The sequence below is a fragment of the Ostrea edulis genome, chromosome 1 (genome assembly GCF_947568905.1).
Source record: "Ostrea edulis chromosome 1, xbOstEdul1.1, whole genome shotgun sequence".
Lineage (NCBI taxonomy): Eukaryota > Metazoa > Mollusca > Bivalvia > Ostreida > Ostreidae > Ostrea > Ostrea edulis.
In genome coordinates this window covers 73,163,737-73,184,276 of record NC_079164.1, presented here as the reverse complement: position 1 = coordinate 73,184,276, position 20,540 = coordinate 73,163,737, and the positions used below count along the sequence as shown (strand labels likewise).

At 35.5% G+C, this 20,540-nt stretch overlaps 1 protein-coding gene across 2 annotated transcripts; it reads left to right on the top strand.

Annotated features, from left to right (window-relative positions):
- The first annotated feature begins 3,512 nt into the window (after positions 1–3,512).
- On the top strand, positions 3,513–13,682 carry LOC130053134 (uncharacterized). Of its 2 annotated transcripts, none has more exons than XM_056159786.1 (2): positions 3,513–3,593; positions 8,418–13,682. In XM_056159786.1, the coding sequence occupies exon 2, from the start codon at positions 8,658–8,660 to the stop codon at positions 10,185–10,187; it is 1,530 nt and encodes a 509-aa protein (XP_056015761.1). In that variant the 5' UTR covers positions 3,513–3,593; positions 8,418–8,657; the 3' UTR covers positions 10,188–13,682. Both variants share the same exon structure in this region, with proteins under 2 accessions (XP_056015761.1, XP_056015765.1).
- The last annotated feature ends 6,858 nt before the right edge of the window (positions 13,683–20,540 follow it).

The window sequence follows — 20,540 nt, the reverse complement described above, 5'->3', positions numbered from 1 at the left end:
GATTAGGCCACACAACCACAGAAACGTTAATCTCATGTAAGTTTCAGATTCTGGCGCAGTGCTGCACTCTTTTTTCTTGCTCATCATGAAGAATGCCATGATTTCAAATAAAACACTAGCTACGAGGACTAACAGGATTACCCCCCCCCCCCCACTACAAACCGAGCCAAGTCGTGGGTGATCTGATGACCGGCATATTTTGTTATGGCGGTAATCAGCACTGCAGCAACACTGGAAAACAATACTACGGAGAGAAGCTCATTGTCAAGACGGGGTTTTCTTTCAGGAGCTGCCATGGAGCTTGTTTACGACAGTCCAGAATTAGGTACCAATGTTACTGCACACAAATGATCTGATTTCAAAAGCAACCAATCCTTTCCTTTTTATATATATTTATTATTCAGATAACTTTATCTACAATGTTAAAAAAGCCTTAAAAGATAGATATTGTGTTGAACTTTCCTTGAATATCATAGATGATGATATTTTATACTTCCCACTGCAGCAAGCAATCATAGATTCAATCAGATAAAAAATACATCAAACGATAATTTTAGTTTCTTTATTACGTGAAATCACAAAAAACCCCAAAAACCAACCAAACATCATGCATGTGTTTATCAATCGCAACTACAAAGTGAATATTTTCCGGTAGGAAATATTCTTACCGTGTGTTAAGATATATGTGTAAGTACCAGAGGAATTTCTACAGTTTCGCTGATGTACGCGAACTTGTAACCTAACACAAACCTAAAATGAAATAATAAATTAATGGTTTGGTTTTCTGAATATTCTGATTTCATGAGAAAGAACATCCTTGAATAGGCACGGTTGATTTCTTCATCATCCCATCACCTGCGGTCAAATTATCTAACAAACTGTCTACCAAAAATGATTTTTCCGGACCGGCAACCTACAGGATCTACATTTGTCACTTAGCAGTTTCAATAAAGATAAAGTATAACTGTTAATTATTCTGTAACAATCTGTACCTTAAATATTTATAATTTTAGAATTGCTTATTTTTTCCATTTCATCAATTGTAACGTAATTCATGTAAACTGTACGTCTGTCGTGTTGATACAAGTTTTCCGTTATTTTTTATGTTTGATTTCTCCTGATATCATTTTTTATGTAACGGCAAAAATTCAAAGTCATTTTGTAAGATTTCATCAATTTAGTTTTGTACAGTTTTGCTGATGAAGATAGGGTGCCGTGAGAAAAGCAGGCGCTACAGGTTATGTATAGAGAGATGTAGAGAGAAGACAACAGGACAGTATGATGTTAGTACTTGTTATTACTCTATAAAGGAATTTCATATCGCGAATATAAAATAGCTAAAAGACGTTTTTGCATTGCCTTTAATGAAGAAAAATAATAATTATTTAGAGTATCATTAAAATAGATCTTACCTTTTTATGCCAAGCAAAGTAAAATACACTGTAAGCAAGTAAATAATGTAATGTATTTAGGGGGAAATACAACGAATCCCAACACACTGATCAAATGCATGTATCAATATTGAATAATTCGATGAAACACGATTTTAAAATGTTGGTGTTCCATGTCATTAATATGTGTATTCGATCTTCAATAACAAAGTTTACTTCCCGGGTAACAATATTTGGGTTTATCAATTACATGTGCCTTTTTATTAAATGTGGAGCAAAAGATTTTTTTAAAAAATACCAATTTCATTAAATAGCAACATTTTAGTGCTCGCGCTGGTTTTTGCCAGTAGCTGGGGTGTTGTTTTGAAAAGTGTCGAAAGAAATTCAAAAGTAGCAAAAATTATGTTTGCGATATATTGAATGTAAAAATACTATCTTGAGTTTCTTTTCATGTTTATTTGTCTATTCAGTCAGGCTCTGTTTTCTTTTTATGTTTATTTGTTTGTACTACGTACAGGTAGATAAGATTCGTCTTGATATAATGCTAATGATATCCCACAGGACCATATAGATATTTTAAAACCCACAAAAAGACTAAAGTTCGGTAAAAACTTCTCAAATATTTAACATGGCCGCTTCCCACTTCTTTGGACTTGAACAATGTGATCAATCTCATAAATCATAAAAAGAATACAAAATTATGAGTAGGGCAAACACACACCCCTGGACATACCGGAAGTGGGATTAGGTGCCTACGAGGAGTAAGCATCCCCTGTCGACTGGTGAAATCCGCCGTGAGCCCTATAGATGGAGTAATCCGTGGTCAGAATCATTGTGTAAAGAAGGGCCTAACAATCGGTATAAAACACGTCAGGCGACATTTGACCCAAGGGTAGGATGTAGTGGTAAATTAGATCTTTATACAATGTAACGACTATAAAATATGCGAAATACTGACTGTAAGGAGGAATGCTACAGCAGAGAAACTTGATATGGATGAAAAGTGGAGGTTGTGTACAACTATATTTTGAAATTGAAAACTTTCTAAACTTTATTCAGTCAAAACTGTAGTTTTAGTAGAAAGTAATCTAAAGAAAAAAAAAATGTAAACCCTGCTGGACTCAAATCCGCGATCTACAGATCAGCAGTCGACACGCTAACCTACTGAGCTAATCAGCTACGCAATTAGATCTAAAAGAATTGGACATATATTGCTGATACTTATGTTTTCTTGCTTTAAAAGGAAGTCAGACATTACGACGATGCAGTATACCTCCTTAAAGGATACAAGCTTCGTGACGCACATTTATATCAACGCCTATGCTTGAAAAAGTAAAACATACTACAAGTTGGATCCGAAAATATGAATATGACAGGAAAAATGAGTAGTTTCCTCATGGAGGATCTGAAAGGAATAGAATTATGGGTACTGTTTCTGTAAAATCAGCAAAGTCATGCTTCAAATTATTTTTATACGTCTGTAATCATTTATCTTTGTGGACGACATTTTTTATGGTTTGAGAAAAATAAACTTGTGATTTAGTGTGGACTTTTATTGTTAGAGAATTCTTATCTTTTGTTACAAAAGTAAAAGTCCATAAAACAAAAAAATCAGAAAGGTATATACGATATAAAAGTAAAAGTCCATATAACAAAAAATCAGAAAGTTATGTACACTATAAAAGTTGAAGTCCATATAACAAAACAAAATCAGAAATGGATGTATAATATATACGGGGGTTGTGACCAGTCGACAGGGATGCTTATTCCTACTAGGCACCTGATCCCACCTCTGGTATATCCAGGGGTCCGTGTTTGTCCAACGCTCTATTTTGTATTATTTATAGGAGTTATGAGATTGATCACTGTTCGTTATCTTCACCTTATATAGGAGTTATGAGATTGATCACTGTTTGTTATCTTCACCTTTCATGTAGAATATAAAAGTTAGATCCCACAATAACAAAACAAAATCAGAAATGTATGTACAATGATTTACAGTATTTCAACACTACAATTTCCCGTGAATGTAGGATCAGTACTTAATGAAAAGACATAACAAGGAAATATTATCGATCATACTTGTACAAGTTAGTGTGCTGAAATAAAGCTGGTCACATGATTTCCGTTTCGTAATTAGAAAACTTCAATTTCAAATTTGGAATTTACATGGGCGTCCATGTGTCAGGATTAAAACTTTTCGTGAGTAAGACTTTCCTTTGATCATATCATAAAGGTATACAGATGTATATGTGCAGATGCTAAAAGAATTCCGATAGGATTTAATATTTAGTGTAAAAGGCTATCTACCAACACATGGTAATTTAAAATGTTTGTGTTCGAGGGAACTGATTAATTTGAGTCTTAATGCTTTAATATTATTTAAAACTTATTATCTAAAAATTAGTTCCGAATACAAGCAACTACGTGTATCTAATTTGCCTATATTTTTTTTTTACATTGAGTACATTTTGACCGTCTTTGAATTAAAAAGAGAATGATTTCAATAAATTCTCATATGATATGCATATATCAATTTTGCTACAGTGACACTAAAATAGAAAATAAGGGTAATGTTTTTACCTTCTAAGATCTAGATGGCATTACCGGTCGACGGGATATGCTTACTCCTCCTAGGCACCTGATCCCACCTCTAGTATATCCAGGAGTCCGTGTTTGTCCAACGCTCTATTTTGTATTATTTATAGGAGTTATGAGATTGATCACTGTTCGTTATCTTCACCTTTCATGTACTTTTTTTTTACTTGTATTCCTTATAGGAGCATGAGATTGATCACTGTTCGTTATCTTTACCTTATAGGAACATGAAATTGATCACTGTTCGTTATCTTCACCTTATATGAACATGAGATTGATCACTGTTTGTTATCTCCACCTGATATAGGAGTTAGAGATTGATCACTGTTCGTTATCTCCACCTGATATAGGAGTTAGCGACGTAGGTTTTATTAAATTTATTAAGAACTAAAGGCAATGGCAGATCTTAAGGTGTGGCACAACGGACAGCTACATGTATAGGTCTACTCCCTCTAAAACAAATTTCCCGCACTTTGTTAGTTAATTTAGTACCTTCAGAATGTTCAGACTTGCAGAAAAGAAATACACCTAGTGAGTTTATTAATAAAGAATATGACACTTTCCCGTCTCTAAAATTGGATGAAATCCTATCTCTACAGTCCGCTGACTCAAACATTGGAACATTTCTTAATATATTCAATGAGGGAGTGAAACCAACGAAAAAAGAAATGAGAAAACTACAGAGAGCCGTGGTTACCTTGATACAGCAGTGGGATAAATTGATGTTTATCAAAGGAGTACTTTACAGAGTGGTAGCAGATCCTACGTTAGGGGATTTAAAACAGCTTGTTCTACCCAGATCGTTGCATGAGAAAGTGTTGATCAGTTGTCATGACAATCTAGGACACCAAGGTATTGAGAGAACATTCTCCGCTATTCGATCACGATGTTACTGGCCAGGAATATTTAATTCGGTGAAAGATTACTGTAAGCGTTGTGAACGTTGTGTTATTTCTAAGATGCCTCAACCAGCTGTTCGGACTACCATGAATAATCTCATCGCTTCCAAACCGTTACAAATTCTGGCAATCGACTTTACTGTTCTGGAGCCAGCACATGGTAAGGAAAACGTTCTCGTGATGACGGATGTCTTTACGAAATTTACTCAAGCCGTTGCGACTAAAGACCAAAAAGCAGATACCGTTGCAAACGTACTTCTCAATGAGTGGTTTTACAAGTATGGTGTACCGGATCGTCTACATTCTGATCAAGGGCGAAATTTTGAAGCAAATGTCATTGCTCAATTGTGTAAGATGTATGGGATTTCACGTTCACGCACCACTCCTTATCATCCCGAAGGAAACGCTCAATGTGAAAGATTTAATAGAACTCTGCACAACTTATTAAAAGCACTTACACCTGAGCGTAAGCGACATTGGCCGAAACATCTTCCAGAGTTACTATTTTCCTACAACGCAACGCAAAATACAACAACAGGATACAGCCCCTTTCATCTTATGTTTGGACGTCTTCCTAAACTACCGATTGATTTTCTACTTGGATTCTTGCATGACGACGATGACGATCCAATGTCTACTGATGAATGGATCAGAAACCACCGAGACCGACTAAAGTACGCGTTCGACAAAGCTGGTGACCGTACATCCATGATGGCGGAATACCGGAAGTCTACCAACGACTGTAGAGCATTCGAGCCGAACTTGGACATTGGTGACAAGGTATATGTTAGAAACCGTCAAGTGCGTGGCCGTAACAAAATACAAGATTCATGGGATTCAACTGTGTATCGCGTAGTGAACATTTCAGGAAACGTTATAGCTGTTGTATCCGATGGTGGCTGCCAGAAAACATTAAACCGCCGTGACGTTACCAAATGTGTTTCAAGATGACAATTCTATACATATTATATCTGATATTATGAACTTTTTTTGTTGCTTTGTGTTTGCATGTAAATATTATTAGTAGGAAGTATGTGGCTGTTCATATTTGATTAATCTTTTTCATTTATCGAGACGCTAAATTTAAAGCTGGGGAGTATGTGGCAGGGTGATCTTTATATCTAATTGAATTTTCTACATTTTTCAATACTAAGCTGTGCTATATTAATTGCATGAAATCTATTCACAACATTCTATTGGCCAGGTTGGTTGTATGAATTCACTCACTCTAGCTAAAACCAGTTTAATAACTTTTTCTTCTATAAATAAGTTTCACGGGCTTTTTCATCAGTGCGGGAAATTTGTTTTAGAGGGAGTAGACCTATAGATGTAGCTGCCCGTTGTGCCACACCTTAAGGTATATATTTGAAATGTTTATTATTAACTGATTGATAATTATGTACGTTGAACTATTTTTTTATCAGTATATTTCTCTACTATGAAGTGGCCGGTGTTTTTTTTTTTTTTATGAAGGACTATAAATTTTGTTACTTTTTGAAGTAAAGTAATAAAATCGATCATATACATTTCATTGGAATATTTTGACTTCTTTAAAGGGAAATACTAATATGAATTTATGTAATTGTATATTTTGTTGCATATGTAATGTGGTGTGTGATTTGTTAATTTCAGATCTGCCATTGCCTTTAGTTCTTAATAAATTTAATAAAACCTACGTCGCTTGGTTATAGGAACATGAAATTGATCACTGTTCGTTATCTTCACCTTATATGAACATGAGATTGATCACTGTTCGTTATCTCCACCTGATATAGGAGTTAGAGATTGATCACTGTTCGTTATCTCCACCTGATATAGGAGTTAGAGATTGATCACTGTTCGTTATCTCCACCTGATATAGGAGTTAGAGATTGATCACTGTTTGTTATCTCCATCTGATATAGGAGTTAGAGATTGATCACTGTTCGTTATCTCCACCTCATATAGGAGTTAGAGATTGATTACTGTTCGTTATCTCCACCTGATATAGGAGTTAGAGATTGATCACTGTTTGTTATCTCCATCTGATATAGGAGTTAGAGATTGATCACTGTTCGTTATCTCCACCTCATATAGGAGTTAGAGATTGATCACTGTTCGTTATCTCCACCTGATATAGGAGTTAGAGATTGATCACTGTTTGTTATCTCCACCTGATATAGGAGTTAGAGATTGATCACTGTTCGTTATCTTCACCTCATAAAGGAGTTAGAGATTGACCACTGTTCGTTATCTTCACCTCATATAGGAGTTAGAGATTGATCACTGTTTGTTATCTTCAACCTTTCACACATTCCGATCAGTCATCCAATTATATTCAGTTCAAGTGTTGTGAGAAACATGTCTATTTTTATACATATGTAGCAAGGATATTCGTATAAGATGAGGGGGGGGGGGTCAAAGATTGAAATTGATTGGGAGTTGTGGCGTATTCTAGCTACTTGGAGGTCAGAGTTGGTTATGTGTAGAGTGTATAGCGTCAGTCTACAGGTGACCTTCATCATGGTGCGAATAAAATCTACAATGTCAGGAAATAATTCTATTTTATTTGTCTGTACCTAGCACCGCATGGAAAAACTTAGTTGAGTCTATTCTGAGATATTTAGAACGAAACACTTGCTTTTAAGAGCAAGTCCACTCACCAATGCTGAGAATTTGTACACGTGCAAATAGTGATGATACTGTCTATCAGCTGGTTATACAAGGCTAAACACCAATAGTTTCTGACCCCACCCTTCACATCCATCCTGCACAGATATTCATTGTCGGGTGTGCATAAGGTACCTGCATTGTAATATAATATTCTATTTCAGTAATATAATATTCTATTTCACTATACTTATTGATAATTACAGGTGTTATATTCCATGCGATAGACATGACGTCATAAACTAGTCATAGTCATGCATATTTTTATGATCAATGAATTTTATAACATGCGAGGAAAAGAACAATGCATTATATACGGCTCTCGTTTTCAAAGAAAAATATACCGCTGCGGTGGTCTAGAGGTAGAGCGTTCGCCCCACATGCGGAAGGTCGGAGTTCGAATCCCGGCCGCGACAGACCTAAGTCGTTAAACAGGTAGTGACAGTTCCATTACCAAACGCTCGGCATCAGGTGTGAATGTCACGGGTCCTCGGAGATGACCTTAAAAAACGGATGTACTATGTCACAGTAGGTGTGGCACACTAAAGAACACTCACTGCTCAATGGCCGTAAGCGCCGAGCATAGGCCTACATTTGAAGTCCTTCACCGGTCATGGTGACGTCTCCATATCAGTGAAAATTTTTCGTGAGGGACGTTAATCAATATACAATCAATCAATCAAAGAAATACACATATGTTCTTTCTGTGAAATTAATGTCCAGATTTTGAATTTATTTCTGTCTTAGGAGCGCGGTATTCATCTGCTGAAAATGATCACTATTTTGTGTTAGTACTTTTGACAGAGTTTACGTCTTTGTTTTTAGCAGTGCAGATGTGAACAATGTTTCACTGATTGTATCCAAATAAACTTTTCTTTAGGTCTCATCTGAACCACGAATTCAATCTTTTGATGAATGAACTGAGTACTACAACCACCCTGTCGTCTGCTGACTAGGATGAAGCTAAGCTGTTATTCCTCTGTCGACAACAACGCTTCTCAATTTGTCAGCGACAGAATGAACAGACTTTTGGAAGAATAAATAGAGTGAAGTTACAAAAAGTTCTGGTACTCCAGTTTAATATCATCTACGGCGATTTATACTTTTCAAATTAAGAATAATGAGGAATATGTGTTCCAAACTTTGTGATGCAGTGTTCATAGCACCTTTCAGTGCAGGCAACCCTACGAAGACAAGTCGTGGTGAACAGAAAACAGACGGTAGCACTTCCGTTACTGTCTTAACTGCGGTCAGTTTTCCATTGATAACAATCATGTTTTTCATATTGATAAGACATAGGGGAGACAATGAAGAATTATTTAATCTTCACTGGGCGTGCAGCACACCATTTATGTTGATTGCTTTGACATCACTCATTGCCTTCACAATTAGTACATCAAGGAATAAACAGGCATGGACGAAAGAAAATGCAAAGAATAAACAAGAGCCGTCAGTTAATGTACAGCTAGGATTTCTTTGGATATTTGGAATAGCAATGATGGTGCAATGTTCCTTGGAAATCATAGTTGTAGCAAGCTGTATATCTTCCACTTCCGGGGTTCTTTTGGGATACCTTGGTCATCTGTTATCTTCAGCTGCAAAGATTGCATACTTGATTGTTCAATTACTTTTCATTTCTAGCAATATGAGAAGACATTTCGTGAACACTATCTGGATCAACTTTATGCTGGGGGGTATCGTGTTTACTAATGCGTGTATATGGCTTGAATTTGTATCGAGAAGAATTGCGTATCTATATGAATTTGAACAGAATGCCTTTCTCAATCGTACATTAACATGTTATCATCATTCCAAACCCCAGGAAATAATTAGGACGATCGACGTCTATATTGTTCCTATAACAGCCGCTTTTGTTCTTTTGGCAATTTCATTTACAGTGAAGATGTGTCCAGCAGTAGGGAGAGGAACAAGCTCTCGGGAAAGGGATCTTGTTTTGACGGAAGACAGCCAAATTGGACACAATCTAGTGATGAAAACTGCAAAAAAGTTCGGATTCGTTATATCCATTCTTGTTCATATACCGGTTTTCATTTTTGCTTTATTAACTCGCTATGTGTACGTGCACACCAATGTTGTCCTCTTCTACTGGCAAATAATAGGTGTTGTCCAAAAACTATTAATGTTAGGTATAATCTTTGTTGGGTTTTCATACTTGGAACCGAGAAAGTCTACAGCATGGAAATTATCATCCGATGATTACGTTTTGTTAACGTGTATGGTGGCAAAACTAATTAGTGTTATTGTGGTTAATCTTTCCGCTTTTAATTGCGGTTACAATCAAACATCTTTAATAGGCCTATTGTACCACGGTTTCGTTTATCTGGCTCTCATTTTTTATCAGACAATTTACCTCCTTATGTCTAATCGCCCAATGCACAACCGTAATGCAAAGTCACGCGTTTCAACATTTATTCAATCTGTGTTCGTCGTGGTATATATAGGTAGATGGTTCGTCGTATCATTCATTCTCTCTTATCAAGGGGAAGATATTATTATTACAGAAGACAAAGTGTGTATATTCAAAGATTCTCGGGTATGGAGTACAACACAGTATTTGATTACTCCATGTGCCACATTTTATGATTTTATCTCTGCCATGTATTACTATGGTATGATATTTACTCAATGACATCCACCATGATTTACATTTTATATCTAAAACCAATATTCTGCATTATCAGAATATTTTTTTTCTTTCCGTCTGTCATGCACTAAGGTATTCGTTTCTATTTCGTTGCATAATTATAAATGAAAGAGGAATCTAATTAATATATGATCTTCTCTAACCGTTGCACTAGACAAGATCTGACAGAATTGCATTTGAGGTCATGTTATTGACCCCAGTCTCATGAATAATTCAATAAATATTAGACCAATAAAAATAGTTTGATAAAAAATAAAGTACCAATCAGGAATCGTTATACTGAAGCGTATTCGGATTGTAAATTCACATAAAATGGCGACGATCCATGAAAAGTTTAAACGAATTCCAAATATTAGCGTCAACGGAAGACCAAAAGAAGATCTTACATTTTATACATCCATTATCGTTGAAAAACATTTTCTGTTGCACACTAACATCGCTCGTGGGTGCCATCATCTTCTTCGATTATTCTCCCGTGCTTCTAGGCAATTATTGACATGCGTATTATAAATACATAAATATCAAGTATGTTTGGATATATCAGCGAATCTTTCATGTTAACGAAAACCGTCATTTGATTGATAAAGTGTGAAAGATAAAATAACATGACCTCAAACGCAATGCTGTCAGATCTTTCTCCAATGTAACGGTTGGAGAAGAACTGGTTTTAATTAGATTGAATGAAAGACTACATCATGTTTTAACATCAATATAACATGTTATATTATGGTGTTTTTTTTATGAAAGCACATTTGCCCAATGTTACTTAGAGTCTGGCAGACAGAATGTATCGTGGGCCATAATTCCTTTTTCTCTAAGCATAAGCATGCTTTTTTTCATATTATCTTCAGTGTTTCTGATTAAGATATGGTCCAGTATTGAAATAACATCTCATATAGACCCATGCAAAGCAAGAGGTAGGGAGGGAAATGGTGCACCACAGCTTCCAGAAAGTATCATCCAACCACATGAACAGAACGGTGGCCCAAACCTGAAAATCATCCGATTCATATCCACTATTGTGGGAATCACGTTAGTCGTAGCATTTTTGACTATGGCTCTTTTGATGAAGTTTGTGTACTTGAGACATATAATTGCAGTTAAAATCTTCTGGGATGCTTCCATTATTGCATGTTTGGCGATAGGTTTGATCATTGTCCTTGTGGGTATTAAAAGTTTGGACTCTTATCGACCGATTACATGGATGATATCGTCTTGGGATTGTGTACTTCTGTGTTGTATGGCTGGTAATGTGGTAATGAATACAATAGGAATTATTTCCGTCAGTATCTGTCATGTCGAGAGACGAAAAACGATCTTTACAAAAAATTTATTAAACTTGTTTATGGTGTTTTATCATACGGTATACATAATGATGGCGAGAAGAATTCCATCAAACACTTTACGGAACAAGCCTGTGACTTTATCGGTTCATATTGTATTCTTTGTAGCGTATGCGGGAAGGTGGTTTCTGCTAACATTTATTCTTAGCACGCAAGGAAAGTATTTATTACAGGAAGGACAACAATGTTTATTTTCTGATCAAATATGGTTGACTTTGCAATATTTCACGATTCCCCTAAACACATTTTATGATTTTCAATCATTTGCATATTATTATAGTACTATATGGTAGATAATTTGACAGGTGTTTTTATTTCTCATTCGCGATGTATTAAGTAACTTACATGTACTATGTTATATTTCATTATTTTCGCACATTTTATTAATCATAAATATAATACCTGTGTTTTGAAAACGTAATTTTATAAAATATGTTAAATCATGAAAGACCGTTAACACTCTTATGAGCATTAAAGCTATAAGGAAAATGAATTATTTATAAAGTTAATACTTTAATAATCAATAAAATAAACAAAGCTGTTGCCGTTGGAGGAAATATGATCATTTGAAAACAGCTGTCATAACATCGATGACTGTGATTTGATTCTTCGAATTCATGTATCTTTATATATTGCATCTTGAGGTTGATGCTGAACTGGTATTCCGTTTAGGTAAATTTTTGCAACCATACTTATTTCTATATGTGTTCATAACTGGTCAAAGGTCACCATACCTACCATGTCTGTTTGTTTATTTGGTTTACGCCCATTCAAGAAGTTTTATCTCATATTGAGAGATCACCAGATGTAGGTGAAGTACCACAAACTGAGACCTACATCGTTCTTAGCAATCTCAGGGTCATTACAGTGAGAGGTTTTAATGTAACAATGACTGTCACGACACGGGTTGGTAAGAAGTCGTCCGAAAAATCCGCGACTCTCAATTCCGGCTGATGAAGGTTTAGTGAAGGACTACGTACTTCTTATGTTTACGTTTCAGCTCTTATGCTGCCAAATAAGGAGCATGGCTCGAATCCCAGAAACGAACCCTCTAACCAGGGAACTAAGGAGACATTTGTCCGAGACCAAATACGGTGATGATTTGGAGTACAGCAAATTGCGTTGGATAATGATATCAAGGAGCTCATGTATTGTGTGTGTTTATTCCATTTTTGGAAATATCCGAATTATTTTGATATTTACCATGTTACCAGTTAGAAAATAAAAAATAAAAATTAGATCGACCAAAACACAGCCACCATGTATAGATCACAATGTACCAGATTGCATAGTCTTAATGTATTTATAGTTGGTTCGAGAGTTTAGAGATTGTTCAGCAATACAATATAGTTTGTGAACCGTTGTCAGATGGTACCGGGTAGTCAATTTTTCTTGCGAATTCGATTCGGGCAAATGAATACAGAGATGAATAAGATTTCTTCAGATATTTTAATATGCATGGGAGTTCCTCTTGCGATCTGGTTAGAGCTAGCGAACAAAGAAAGGGTTTGGGAAACGCTTCAATCGTGACCCTATAGTGTGCAGAAATGTGACATTCTCCCGAGATAGCAAACAATCTGTAAATGTACAAAGAATTACAATACTTGTGATTGATGAAGGTTCTAATACCAGATGACTGAGAGTGGTTACAGGAAATCATTGTTCTTGAATATGAAATGTAGTCCAGATTTTGTTTCAAAATTCATAGGGTTATTTTTCCCAATTTCAAGAAATCAAAAATGTAAAATTAATCAACAGTTATCAATTTTATAAATCCTATAAAGAATACGAAATTGAAAAGTGTTGTCCCCTGGGGCATATAAAAGATTTAGACTTTCTATTTTTAGAAGTTCACTTGAAAGATTATCGTCCCTTTCTATGTTCAAGAAGAGAATTCTCCAGAACATTATCTTAGCATTAATAGACGATAAAATGTGTGGAAATAAGCACTAACTGAGCATTCTACAGAATTTTGAATTATCTCTAGAGACTAATTAACCTAATTATCACACGGCGGTAAACAAACAAAATACCAAACTCTGTTTATGGGAAATCTGATTAGATTGTCAATAATTTATGTTCTTTTTTTTTTTCACTGTCATATGTTTCTGTAAAAAAAAATTGTAAATAAATTGTTGATTTTTTAAAATCTGCTTGTGGTTGATTTCTGCTAGTTACACGGGTTATTCTGGTCCATAACCAGGACCTTTGGAAGCACAAGAGGTGGGATCAGGTCCCTAGGAGGTAAGTATCCCCTGTTGACCTGTCACAACAGCTGTGAGCCCTGTATTTTGGTCATGTAAACGGAGTAATTTTAGTCAAAATTGGTATGTAAAGAACATATTGGTAAGGAACCCGTCAGACAGCATTCGACTAAATGAAAAAATGTAAGAAGCAACATGCTAAGCTGTTACATCATTGATTCTATATGGAAACATTTTTTTCAGTCTGTATGAGGAATTTATTCTGAGAATGTTTTGTTGTTGTTTTTCCCATATGCATATATAATACGTAATACATGTATTATATACCGGTAACACAAATATCTTGGGAAATTAGATGTAATTTCTTTTCTCTTGTCTCTGTGAAATAAGAAATTGTATCAAAATAATCTTGAATTGGGTTGTTACGCATTACCATATTGGATATTGTATATATACATGCATCCTGTATTGACAGTAGTACAAGATATATGATATATATTCAATACTCATAAGCATAAAATTATTGTAATTGATTGTGTAGAATATAGATAAGAATGACCCTCATAGGCAATAGTTATTATGTTCAGGTGTTATCGAATTCCTTTGTTTCCCCGAGTTTTATTTTCATTCAGTCATAATATATACTTTTATATATTATTGAATCGGTGTAGAATATATGTACGTAAACCTATATATAGATATGTAATTCTCCAAAATCAAGTACACATGTATCCTTTTTTCAACTGTAAATTAAAGGCATGAATTCAATCCACATTTGATTTAATTTGGCCCAAATATTTTGGTAAATATAAAACCCGTGTATCTGATATGCAGGACTATATTGAAACTAGGTGTATTGCCAAATATGTTATCCTAGATATTGAAAGTATTTATCCTCACAAAGTGCGAAGTTAAAGCAATACTACATGTATACACTGACACTACTGTGTGCAGTTTTGAATTGGCTGCTGTTATTTTCACTTTCTTGTCTAAATCCACTTACAAGTGGCTATGAATTCACTGTTTTATGACACCATAACAACCCTCTGTTGAAGGTATATTCATTGTGCATTAAATTTGACCGATTTGGTCCTGAGAGAAATAATGATCTTTAAAATACAACGATAAAAAGATTGTACATGTATGCGGTATTCCTTCTGACATCATCATTATCGGAGAATATTTTATGTTGTCCTATTGTACTGTAATGGAATTGTAGTCTATATTGTACAATAGTGGTATTAATACAAAATACAAATAAGGTGGAAACAAGCCAGGAATGCAACCAAGAGGAAAGAGTTCGGAATCATCACACCTATCTCTATTTTTGTGTTTTCAATAGATAATCTACCGGTATTAACATATCAACACTAGTCTTCATTTGCTTTAAAAAGTGCATAACATCATTGGTAAATCATAGGTTTTGTTTTTATTCTGATAAGGTTTTCTTTAACCGGTAGTGGTAGTTCAGTGATAGCTCGTGACACCACCTCGAGCCCCGCTTGTGTCATGGTCACGTCAAACCTAAGGCATAAACGTAGACAATGATTTCTCCTTCGCCAAATGCTAGGCATTTCGAAGTGAGTCACACGTTTTTCTGATTTAACGTTAAATCCGGATGTTCCATGTCGCGACAGACGTAGTACGAAACGTTCACTGTTACAGCTCTGAGCACTACATAATTTTGAGAAAAAAAAAATCAATTTTTTTTTATCAAAATTTAAGGTTTGAAAAAAAGTCCTAAAAGAGATCCGGTTTTCATCGCGCTGTGGCTGGGTGTGTATGGCGACATTTTTTAAACAGACACACACACACACACACACACACACACACACACACACACACACACACACACCAACACAATCCTTCAAAGAATACAGGATTGAGAGAAGGGCAATAAGGAAGAACTTTTGAATTAACATACTGTAGGAAGTACTTTCGTGTAAACTTTCCCTTACAACGAAAACATTACCACAAGTTAGGAACCATGAACTTTTCAAATAGCGCGTTCATATAACGATACCTTATATCAGGAACGTTTGGCACACCAGAAATGATGATAACGAAAAATTCTTCCTAAATAAGAGATAAATATTGTTAAAAGTGGATTTATGTGCATACATTGTATATCTATTTTGTATTGCTTATGGGATGTATGGTGTGTGACCGGTCGACAGGGGATGCTTACTCCTCCTAAGGACCTGATCCCACCTCTGGTGTGCCCGGGGGTCCGTGTTTGTCCAACTATCTATTTTGTATTGCTTATAGGAGTTATGAGATTGATCACTGTTCGTTATCTTCACCTTTCATTGTTCGATATCTTCACCTTTCATGTATGCTTAATTCAAGTTTGAAATATTCCGATGAAGTATGCAAGAAGCTGTTCATCACAGACATCCTTTAGCCATTCTTCTAAGAACCCAAAGGAAACCTTAAGCAATACTGACTTGAACACATATGAGAAAATGTCGATAACCATGTTTTGTCAAGGTTTTAAAGACAATCTTCAATGCCATCTCACTTATCATCCTCCAATAGACGCTCAGCGTTTTTAATACCGGTTGCTCAATAGGAACTACACATTTTCTGTATATATTTGCAGAAGGAATCTGGGTTAATTCTACAAGATATGGAAAACGGAGTTCGGGTACATTACAGATGATATGACTGTGGTTTTTTTTAACAGGATGATGTGTTTTGGATATGCGTTTTAGATCATCGGAGTATTGGATAGTGTATCTTTGAATTCTCAATTTTATACGGGGGCCAAATGTTAGCTTATTTCAAATATGTGTACTACTAGATTTCTGATCTTTTAGTCTACTTTTTCAATAGACTCAACGCTGAAAGTAATATATTTTGTCTATGCGATAATGATATTATATTCTATACTTGACTCTCTAACTCTTACTAAATCAGGGTTAAATTTTGTATCAAAGAGAATATCAGAAGGTTCGGACTGGGATCAGAAAGACTATTCGAATTTCATCCCTTCAGTGCACTGTTACTATCAATCAAAGCAATGCATCCCAGTATACTGTCCTATTGTACATGTGATTATATTGGCCAAACCAACTGTGACGTATATAAGTAATTAAGGGCATAGATCCTCATTAGGGCTACATTCGCTACAATAACTGTACGCATTCCAAATGTTGTAATAACCACATGAGATCTACACATATGAAAGTATAAAGAATATATCTTCAAAGGGATGAAAATGAATGATATATTTCAAAATGTACCCAATTTCGGAATGCCAGTATTATCAAGGGATATAATGCTTATAAAATTCACCAATGAATTATTATGGAACATCAATATCCTTGACTGTTTCGCTCCTCTGTATGGTTTCAAAGATCACATGTCCTGTCATTACTTTTCTGCCTGTGTCTTCGTATCCAAATTGTGAAATTGCTTCATTGGCAAACACTATCCTGCTACTGATAAAGAAGTTGATTTTACAGGGATTTCAACATTCTTGTTTTTATACGTCCGCATAAAAATGCTGGCGTATTACGCTATACCGCTGTCGTCCATCCGTTTGTCCCTTTAACTTTGTCTTCGCAACTTTGTCTTTCCTCCTAAACCCTCCAAGGGAATTTGATGAAACTCGGTACAAAGAAAGATCACAATGTGGAACTGTGCATGTTATAAGGGGAATCTGTCCAATACTTTTTAAAAAATGTGACCCTTGGACTTAATTTTTTTAATATTCAATATACGTTGTCCTCGCAACTTCTAAGCCCTTTGGGATTTTGATGAAACTTGGTACAAAAAAGCTCACAATGTGAAGATGTCCAAATTACAAAGGGAATACTGCACCATTATTTTTAAGGAGCTAAGGCCCTTGGCCTTAGAGTTATTTTATGCAAGTACATTGTCTTCGCAACTCCTCCTTAACCCTTCGGTGGATTTTTATGAAACTTAGTACAAAGGAAGATCACAATATGTGCATGTGCATATAACAAGGGAAACGCTATTCCACTATTTTTGAAGGAGTGCAGCCCTTGGCAAAATACATTGTTATTGCAACTCTGACAAAACCCTTGTGTGGACAATCTTTTCTGACTTGTTCAAATTCCTGGGTCAATAATGTGTGCGGGTGTATCATGTACCGGTTTCACGGTGCCCTATTTGTATTTTTAAAGTCAGCCTTTCGCACATTGTGTTGTCTTTATAATGATGAACAAGTGTATATAACGAACTGTGATAAATCACATCAATCCTAAAAAGAATACAAAATCAAGAAAAAGGCAAACACAGACCCAAGAACATACCTGAGGTGAGATAAGATGCCAAGGAGGAGTAATCTTCCCTGTTGACCGGTCACAACCGACGGTAGCCCTATATCTCCATCGGGTAAATGGAGTAATTCGCAATCAAAATCAGTGTGTGAAGAACAGACTTACAAAATTGATATGAAACCCAGTAATAGCTTGTATTTGCAAATTGCATCATTATATTAACACACCATTTCGGAAATGTTGGCTTTAAACAAAACTGTTGGTTCCCCAAAATATCAACTTATTTGACAGCAGTCTGCCTCAATTCAAAAACCTATCATAAGCAGAACACGCTTTCGTACATCGAAACAGTTGAAGGATATAAACACCTTATGCAGATGGTTTTGGAATATTAATACACAATATGGGAATGGAGAAGTTGAAGTCGTCCCGATTGTCAAACATACATGTATGTGTCGTTAGTTTACCGTTGACATATATGAAGCAGATATTTCGAGTTCACAGGGATGTATCTAATCGACTGATTGGTTATTGTTTAACATCCCGCTCGATATTTTTTACTCATATGGAGACATCGGCATGAATGAGAATGAGCGTTGCTGATATATGAAACATCATAGATATATCTAAATATTGAAGCAGCAAGAGATTTTCTTCTGGTGTAGAAGCTTTCCAATAAATTCTGCCTCGTAAGAATAGAAAAATTGATAATATAGCAGTTATGAGATAGATCATTGCTCGTTATCAAGCTTGTAACAATGTTGTCTTTGTTTGAAAGGCTCATTATTACAACTGTATTTTAAACGAACGTGGTATGAATTCCACTTTTGGTAATCGTACTTATACTCCAACTGTCCTTTCAAAAGATGAAATTCTTCAAAACCATGCTTCAGTTTTAGACACATTTAATATCCCAGTCAATAGGGCAAATGAATATCAGTTACCGTACCTACATGTATACTGGATTCTTAAACTACATAAAAACCCTTACAGCGATAAATAGCGGGATCAAGTATGTGCTCAACCAAGCCCATATGTTTGCTACTCACGAATTTATTAACAGCTGTGAGAGAAACTTCAAACTTGATCAAACGTGAATTCTAAACAATTCTAAGGAACTTTTAGTAAACATGAAATCGCAAACCTTTTCCCAAATCAATAACATCAAAACCTTTTTTCAACACCTTACAAGACCATTCCTCACGATAAATTAAACAATAGACTTTTTTGACGTCATGGACAACTGATTCTTCCAACAAACATGAAAAACGGAAATATTCATATCTAGAGATCAGTCATTCAAAAAATTACTTTATCAAACACCACTCTGATTCTACGCAAAAGTCCACTAAAGTTGAAATATATATGCTAGAGTTCTTCATTGAAAATATCTTCGTGGTCTTTGGTGATTAGGTCTTCCAACAGTCTGTTGGAATTCCCATAGACACGAATTGTGCTCCTTTGTTAACTGACATGTTTTTTTTATTCATATGAAGCAGAATTTATTCAAAAACTTCTACGTGAGAAGAAAAATTTTCTTGCTGTGGCCTTCAATTCGACATTTAAATATATCGACGACGTTTTATCTATTAACAATAATGACTTTCATTCATATGTCGATTCGATATATCCTTGCGAGCTCGAAATAAAGACACCAGAGTCGTCCACTTCCGCTTCACACTTAGATATTTTAATGAAAGTAGATATTAACGGCAAACTGACAACTCAACTGTATGACAGCTTCTCCGTCGTCATCTTCCCATATCTTTGTAGCAATATTCCATTCTCACCTGCATATGGTTGTTCTAGTCAGTTTTTAAATAGAGGCAAGCTACTGACAAACAAGTTGATGGTACAGGGGTTTTAACAGTCTCATTTAAAGCCAGCATTTCGCAATTCTATGGTCGTTATAACGATATATTCGTCAATACGACCTATTTGGGTCAAATGCTGTCTGACGTGTTTCATACCGATTGTTAGGCCGTTCTTGGCACACTGATTTTGACTACGAATAACTCTGTTTACCTGATCAGGATATAGGGATCACGGTGGGTGTGACCGGTTGACAGGGGATGCTTACTCCTCCCACGCACCCGATCCCACCTCTGGTGTGTCCAGGGATTCGTGTTTGCCTAACTGTCTATTTTGTATTGCTTATAGGAATTATCAGATTGATCACTGTTCGTAATCCTCGCCTTTCATTCAAATAATCACAAAATACGAAGAAAATATTAATCATTCAATTATGAAATACGTGATATAGAAAAATAAAAATTTCTGCCTTTTACTTAAGGAAGTTAGCTCCTGAGCTTTTGAGTACAACTGCGCAGGATGCTACAACTAAGTATTCACTGGTTCAATACTGATCCCATTGGTGCAAATATATTACACATCTATTGCTGAACCCTATCCAGTTGAATTTTTTTGTGTCAATTCAAATTTTGAATGGGTTTGACAAGGACTCTATTTTGTGGCGGAAGGATTCACTAATCAAAAAGTTCTAATTCTGCATGATATTACGGTTTCTGTTTCATCCAATGCATC

What these genes read in the sequence shown, in the direction of transcription:
- LOC130053134 (XM_056159786.1), top strand. Translation starts at nt 8,658, where the DNA reads ATGAGGAATATGTGTTCCAAACTTTGTGATGCAGTGTTCATAGCACCT.